Genomic DNA, 8905 nt, shown 5'->3' with positions numbered 1-8905 from the left:
GTCTAATGTATATGTACAGGGCCTAATGTATATGTACAGGGTCTAATGTATATGTACAGGGTCTAATGTATATGTACAGGGCCTAATGTATATGTACAGGGTCTAATGTATATGTACAGGGTCTAATGTATATGTACAGGGTCTAATGTATATGTACAGGGCCTAATGTATATGTACAGGGTCTAATGTATATGTACAGGGTCTAATGTATATGTACAGGGTCTAATGTATATGTACAGGGTCTAATGTATATGTACAGGGTCTAATGTATATGTACAGGGTCTAATGTATATGTATATAATGTATATGTACAGGGCATAATGTATATGTACAGGGTCTAATGTATATGTACAGGGCCTAATGTATATGTACAGGGTCTAATGTATATGTACAGGGTCTAATGTATATGTACAGGGCCTAATGTATATGTACAGGGTCTAATGTATATGTACAGGGTCTAATGTATATGTACAGGGTCTAATGTATATGTACAGGGCCTAATGTATATGTACAGGGTCTAATGTATATGTACAGGGCATAATGTATATGTACAGGGTCTAATGTATATGTACAGGGTCTAATGTATATGTACAGGGCCTAATGTATATGTACAGGGTCTAATGTATATGTACAGGGTCTAATGTATATGTACAGGGTCTAATGTATATGTACAGGGTCTAATGTATATGTACAGGGTCTAATGTATATGTACAGGGTCTAATGTGGAGAGACCTGAAAATAGACTTGAACCCAATCTAACATCTCTAGAGTGGAGAGACCTGAAAATAGACTTGAACCCAATCTAACATCTCTAGAGTGGAGAGACCTGAAAATAGACTTGAACCCAATCTAACATCTCTAGAGTGGAGAGACCTGAAAATAGACTTGAACCCAATCTAACATCTCTAGAGTGGAGAGACCTGAAAATAGACTTGAACCCAATCTAACATCTCTAGAGTGGAGAGACCTGAAAATAGACTTGAACCCAATCTAACATCTCTAGAGTGGAGAGACCTGAAAATAGACTTGAACCCAATCTAACATCTCTAGAGTGGAGAGACCTGAAAATAGACTTGAACCCAATCTAACATCTCTAGAGTGGAGAGACCTGAAAATAGACTTGAACCCAATCTAACATCTCTAGAGAACCCAATAGAGAGAGACCTGAAAATAGACTTGAACCCAATCTAACATCTCTAGAGTGGAGAGACCTGAAAATAGACTTGAACCCAATCTAACATCTCTAGAGTGGAGAGACCTGAAAATAAAATAGACTTGAACCCAATCTAACTGATCTCTAGATCTCTGTGGAGAGACCTCTCTAGAGTGAGAGAGACCTGAAAATAGACTTGAACCCAATCTAACATCTCTAGAGTGGAGAGACCTGAAAATAGACTTGAACCCAATCTAACATCTCTAGAGTGGAGAGACCTGAAAATAGACTTGAACCCAATCTAACATCTCTAGAGTGGAGAGACCTGAAAATAGACTTGAACCCAATCTAACATCTCTAGAGTAGAGAGACCTGAAAATAGACTTGAACCCAATCTAACATCTCTAGAGTGGAGAGACCTGAAAATAGACTTGAACCCAATCTAACATCTCTAGAGACCTGGAGAGACCTGAAAATAGACTTGAACCCAATCTAACATCTCTAGAGTGGAGAGACCTGAAAATAGACTTGAACCCAATCTAACATCTCTAGAGTGGAGAGACCTGAAAATAGACTTGAACCCAATCTAACATCTCTAGAGTGGAGAGACCTGAAAATAGACTTGAACCCAATCTAACATCTCTAGAGTGGAGAGACCTGAAAATAGACTTGAACCCAATCTAACATCGCTAGAGTGGAGAGACCTGAAAATAGACTTGAACCCAATCTAACATCTCTAGAGTGGAGAGACCTGAAAATAGACTTGAACCCATTCTAACATCTCTAGAGTGGAGAGACCTGAAAATAGACTTGAACCCAATCTAACATCTCTAGAGTAGAGAGACCTGAAAATAGACTTGAACCAAATCTAACATCTCTAGAGTGGAGAGACCTGAAAATAGACTTGAACCCAATCTAACATCTCTAGAGTGGAGAGACCTGAAAATAGACTTGAACCCAATCTAACATCTCTAGAGTAGAGAGACCTGAAAATAGACTTGAACCCAATCTAACATCTCTAGAGTGGAGAGACCTGAAAATAGACTTGAACCCAATCTAACATCTCTAGAGTGGAGAGACCTGAAAATAGACTTGAACCCAATCTAACATCTCTAGAGTGGAGAGACCTGAAAATAGACTTGAACCCAATCTAACATCTCTAGAGTAGAGAGACCTGAAAATAGACTTGAACCCAATCTAACATCTCTAGAGTGGAGAGACCTGAAAATAGACTTGAACCCAATCTAACATCTCTGAAGAGACCTGAAAATAGACTTGAACCCAATCTAACATCTCTAGAGTGGAGAGACCTGAAAATAGACTTGAACCCAATCTAACATCTCTGAAGAGACCTGAAAATAGACTTGAACCCAATCTAACATCTCTAGAGTAGAGAGACCTGAAAATAGACTTGAACCCAATCTAACATCTCTAGAGTGGAGAGACCTGAAAATAGACTTGAACCCAATCTAACATCTCTAGAGTGGAGAGACCTGAAAATAGACTTGAACCCAATCTAACATCTCTAGAGTGGAGAGACCTGAAAATAGCTGTGCAGCGACGCTCCCCATCCAACCAGACAGAGGTTGAGAGGAATCTGCAGAGAAGAATGGGAGAAACTCCCCAAATACAGGTGGGGTCCTTCTGTAGCTCAGTTGGTACACATGACTGTAAGTCGCTTTGGATAAAAGCGTCTGCTAAATGGCATATTATTATTATTATTATTACAGGTGTGCCAAGCTTGTAGCCTCATACCCAAGATGACTCAATGCTGTAATCACTTCCAAAGTTGCTTCAACAAATTACTGAGTATAGGGTATGAATACTTATGTAAATGTAATATTTCAGTTTTTAAAAAAGTAATGTGACTTGCAGGTCTGATGTGTGGCCTGTAAACCAGGAGTTTCCTAACACCATCGTGCTAGTGTAGAACTAGTCCCTCAAAAAAAGGCATGATGATATATGTAATGTATTGTCATAAATAATGAAATGTTCAATGCTAATAAGCCTGGTGGAACCGTTCATAGAACGTTCTAGGAAGAACCCTCCAAAGATAAAATGGTTCTAGGAAGAACCCTTCATAGTGGGACCTAGGCAGAACCCATAGGGTTCTTTGAAGAACCCTCTTTGAAGGGTTCTTCAAAGAACCCTGTGCAAAGTGTTCTACCCAGCACCAAAAAGGGTTGGCCTATGGGGACAAACCCGAAGAACCCTGTATGGTTCTACTTAGCACCTTTTATTCTAAGAGTGTAAATTGGCCACATTTACAATTGACTTCCTCAGCTGGGACAATATTATTCATGTCCAGTCAGACACACACCTCAGGAAACCTTGTCATTTACAACATCGGAATCCCCTGGTGAAATATAATGTCAGTGCCTTCATTATTGAATATACCAGTGAGCACATCTTGTTCATTGGTCAATGTGTATCTTTTCCCTGTACATGATGTTAATATCATAATGCCCTGCATGTAACGTAGACAGCCACAGCCAACATCCTCCTTCCATACATTTGTAGTGCACAATCCACAGGAGCCTACAGAATGAACCCCAATTAGCCTACATAATGAATCCATAGTAACCTACATAATAAACCCATAGTAACCTACATAATGAATCCATAGTAACCTACATAATAAACCCATAGTAACCTACATAATGAATCCATAGTAACCTACATAATAAACCCATAGTAACCTACATAATAAACCCATAGTAACCTACATAATAAACCCATAGTAACCTACATAATGAATCCATAGTAACCTACATAATAAACCCATAGTAACCTACATAATAAACCCATAGTAACCTACATAATAAACCCATAGTAACCTACATAATGAATCCATAGTAACCTACATAATGAATCCATAGTAACCTACATAATGAATCCATAGTAACCTACATAATAAACCCATAGTAACCTACATAATACACCCATAGTAACCTACATAATAAACCCATAGTAACCTACATAATGAATCCATAGTAACCTACATAATGAATCCATAGTAACCTACATAATGAATCCATAGTAACCTACATAATAAACCCATAGTAACCTACATAATGAATCCATAGTAACCTATAGAATGAACCCATAGTAACCTACATAATAAACCCATAGTAACCTACATAATAAACCCATAGTAACCTACATAATAAACCCATAGTAACCTACATAATAAACCCATAGTAACCTACATAATAAACCCATAGTAACCTACATAATAAACCCATAGTAACCTACATAATAAACCCATAGCAACCTATAGAATGAACCCATAGTAACCTACATAATAAACCCATAGTAACCTACATAATAAACCCATAGTAACCTATAGAATGCATCCATGGTAACCTATAGAATGAACCCATAGTAACCTACATAATAAACCCATAGTAACCTACATAATGAACCCATAGTAACCTACATAATAAACCCATAGTAACCTACATAATAAACCCATAGTAACCTACGTAATAAACCAATAGTAACCTACATAATAAACCCATAGTAACCTACGTAATAAACCAATAGTAACCTACATAATAAACCCATAGTAACCTTCATAATAAACCCATAGTAACCTACATAATGAACCCATAGTAACCTTCATAATAAACCCATAGTAACCTACATAATGAACCCATAGTAACCTTCATAATAAACCCATAGTAACCTACATAATAAACCCATAGTAACCTACATAATAAACCCATAGTAACCTACATAATAAACCCATAGTAACCTACATAATAAACCCATAGTAACCTACATAATAAACCCATAGTAACCTTCATAATAAACCCATAGTAACCTACATAATAAACCCATAGTAACCTACATAATAAACCCATAGTAACCTACATAATAAACCCATAGTAACCTACATAATAAACCCATAGTAACCTACATAATAAACCCATAGTAACCTACATAATAAACCCATAGTAACCTACATAATAAACCCATAGTAACCTACATAATAAACCCATAGTAACCTACATAATAAACCCATAGTAACCTACATAATAAACCCATAGTAACCTTCATAATAAACCCATAGTAACCTACATAATAAACCCATAGTAACCTTCATAATAAACCCATAGTAACCTACATAATAAACCCATAGTAACCTACATAATAAACCCATAGTAACCTACATAATAAACCCATAGTAACCTACATAATAAACCCATAGTAACCTACATAATAAACCCATAGTAACCTACATAATAAACCCATAGTAACCTTCATAATAAACCCATAGTAACCTACATAATAAACCCATAGTAACCTTCATAATAAACCCATAGTAACCTACATAATAAACCCATAGTAACCTACATAATAAACCCATAGTAACCTACATAATAAACCCATAGTAACCTACATAATAAACCCATAGTAACCTACATAATAAACCAATAGTAACCTACATAATAAAATAAACCCATAGTAACCTACATAATGAATCCCATAGTAACCTACATAATAAACCCATAGTAACCTACATAATAAACCCATAGTAACCTTCATAATAAACCCATAGTAACCTACATAATGAACCCATAGTAACCTACATAATAAACCCATAGTAACCTACATAATAAACCCATAGTAACCTACATAATAAACCCATAGTAACCTACATAATGAACCCATAGTAACCTACATAATGAACCCATAGTAACCTACATAATAAACCCATAGTAACCTACATAATGAACCCATAGTAACCTACATAATAAACCCATAGTAACCTACATAATGAACCCATAGTAACCTACATAATAAACCCATAGTAACCTACATAATAAACCCATAGTAACCTACATAATAAACCCATAGTAACCTACATAATAAACCCATAGTAACCTACATAATAAACCAATAGTAACCTACATAATAAACCCATAGTAACCTACATAATGAATCCATAGTAACCTACATAATAAACCCATAGTAACCTACATAATAAACCCATAGTAACCTTCATAATAAACCCATAGTAACCTACATAATGAACCCATAGTAACCTACATAATAAACCCATAGTAACCTACATAATAAACCCATAGTAACCTACGTAATAAACCAATAGTAACCTACATAATAAACCCATAGTAACCTTCATAATAAACCCATAGTAAGCTACATAATAAACCCATAGTAACCTACATAATAAACCCATAGTAACCTACGTAATAAACCAATAGTAACCTACATAATAAACCCATAGTAACCTTCATAATAAACCCATAGTAACCTATAGAATGAATCCATAGCACAGACAAAATGCAATGTAGGCAGTGAGGGATCAATTATGCTTTCACTACTACACGCTTCAAAGAGAAGCCATAACATCCTATTAAAAAGGATGACAAAAAGACCCACCCCTATTCCAACCTATCAAGAAAAAGTACATTGTCTCTGGACCTATAGCGTCGCTTTACGAAGCGTTCTAAATTTCAGCGCTCTCAACTCTTATTGGTCGATTTCTGCTGTACATAATAACTTGCTCGCTCGGCAGGCGCTCGTGATGTGCATGCATTAAATTGAAGCCGTGGACGTCACAGGTACCGGATTATCCAACTCAGAGTGATTTCGGTCAAACGTTCTAAAGCTCGGGTCTTACCGATAAACATGGCGCCTTCCTTGGTCTTTTCCGCCGCCAGCGCAGCTCCCTCCTTAGTCTTCTCCGCGGCCATCGCCATGCCGTCTTTAGCTTTGGACAACCCTTTCATGAACACATCCATCTCGACCCTGGTCCTGGAGCTCTGGAGAGATGCAAAGAAGCATGAATCACGTCCCATGTAGTCTATTGTATCGGCCTATAGTCCTATACCGTAGTAACGTGGTAGGCCTAGTACTAGTTATATGCTAACGGAAAGCTATATCTAAAGAAGAGACAAAAGACCTGAAGCAGAGCGTTGTATATATGTATGATGAATTATTTTGTATTCGGTAGGGTCCTGGAGATCTGGAGAGGAGGGAATGGGATCCCATTACAACACTGATTGTCAGTAGTTTACCATGTGTTATTATATACAGTTGAATGACTGTTTTTGACGGATTGATTGCGCTGGAGAGATGGATAGCCATACCAAATACAATGATAACTGTCCATGGTGCTGAAAGAGCGCCTTTTAATGACGTATTCTGAATGAGTTTTATTCGGTATTTCTCGGTTATGGACTGTAGTTGATTTATTGGCAGATGAGGAGGATGTTAGTAGCTTAACGCATGTAACTAGCTTTCACTGTTCCCCTTTTCTCTTTCGTGTTTTCTTCCTTCTAACACCATAGATTCATTGGTTGGGATAACGGAAGAATGGGGATTGGAGGAAGCCTCCGGTCTCCGTTCACAGTTGGCCTCGATAGCCGAACCTCTCTGCCACAGACCATTATAGTAAAGGACGTTTTTTATTTTTTTCGCACCTCCTCCCTTCTCTTTCTCCAAATGTCATGAAATATCCAGAGAGAGCGAGAGAATGGGGGAAACATGTTTATATGAAATGGTTAAATGTGCTCGCGGTCATTAATTATTACTTGTAATATTACTCTTAATGTCCGCGCGAGCCGAGGACAAGTCAGGAAGTTGAATTTGAAATAGCGCCTATGTGATCTACCTATTTAACCAAGCGCATTACATGTGATATTGCCTAACCCTACTATTCTATGTGGGGGAAGGGGAGGGAGAAAACTACGTGATGCTCATCACGGGCACCAAGAACAATATGTATTTTGTCAATAAATACGTATATATCTACAGGGCAGAATATGACATAAAACAAATATTTCTATTCATTTTTAAAAATCAAATACACGATTTAATCAATAATGTCGATGCGTTAATATTATAATAATTATTAGGCTACTGTACCTTATAGAGAACGCCCATTCAGGAAATTATGTCTCGTCAATTTTCTCTTCAAATGCAACAATTGCTATTTCGTCGTTTCATCAGGTTTCCGTTTGACACTGATTTAATTCAACGTGTTGGTTATCTATAATTGACACGGATAAGTTACATAATAAACTAAAATATTTGTAGGCTTCAATGACCCCCCTCTCCTATAAAACGTACCGTTATAATGTCGATATTATTTCTATACAACCTCCTAAATGTTTTTCCTTTCTCTCGACGCCAAACACAAATATCACAAACAAACATCATTAAATCCTCTTACCTTTTCTTTAGAAAGATGACTTGTTTCCTCAAGGTTCTATTGCCCAGCTGATTCAAATATAGCCTAGAACGGGAGCTGCTGTCAGTAACTGATCTCTAGGTAGGTGGGCCTTCCTCGGGATTGTCTGTCTGTCGACCAATAGGAAGCGACTGAACACGTAGCCCCCTTTTTCATTGATCATTCCAACAGCACGACATCAACATCACTATCATCATGATCATCATCGTGACCATCAACAATATAGTCTTTACCCCTTTAAAATAGAAAACACATAACATCATTTGTTATTATGAGTATGTGTCTGACAAGACAATTAGTCAAAGTAGTATTAGCAACAGCAGTGGTAGTATTAGTATCAGCAGTGGTAGTATCAGCAGTGGTAGTATTAGTATCAGCAGTGGTAGTATTAGCAACAGCAGTGGTAGTATTAGCAACAGCAGTGGTAGTATCAGCAGTGGTAGTATTAGTATCAGCAGTGGTAGTATTAGCAACAGCAGTGGTAGTATCAGCAGTGGTAGTATTAGCAACAGCAGTGGTAGTATCAGCAG

At 37.2% G+C, this 8905-nt stretch overlaps 1 protein-coding gene across 1 annotated transcript in view; it reads right to left on the bottom strand.

Moving 5' to 3' along the window:
• Positions 1-8491, bottom strand: part of LOC127929732 (beta-synuclein-like) — a 38140-nt gene extending 29649 nt beyond the window's left edge. Inside the window, exons 1-2 of the mRNA XM_052517984.1 lie at positions 8358-8491; positions 6804-6945 (exon numbers count right to left, since the gene is read on the bottom strand). Coding sequence (XP_052373944.1) covers positions 6804-6924 — 121 coding nt within the window. The 5' untranslated portion in view covers positions 6925-6945; positions 8358-8491. The remainder of the gene's footprint in view (positions 1-6803; positions 6946-8357) is intronic.
• Positions 8492-8905: the final 414 nt, after the last annotated feature.

This window comes from Oncorhynchus keta, chromosome 4 (genome assembly GCF_023373465.1).
Source record: "Oncorhynchus keta strain PuntledgeMale-10-30-2019 chromosome 4, Oket_V2, whole genome shotgun sequence".
NCBI classification, from domain to species: Eukaryota; Metazoa; Chordata; class Actinopteri; order Salmoniformes; family Salmonidae; genus Oncorhynchus; species Oncorhynchus keta.
The sequence above is the reverse complement of the archived record's forward strand: the minus strand, read 5'-3'. Positions and strand labels throughout refer to the sequence as shown.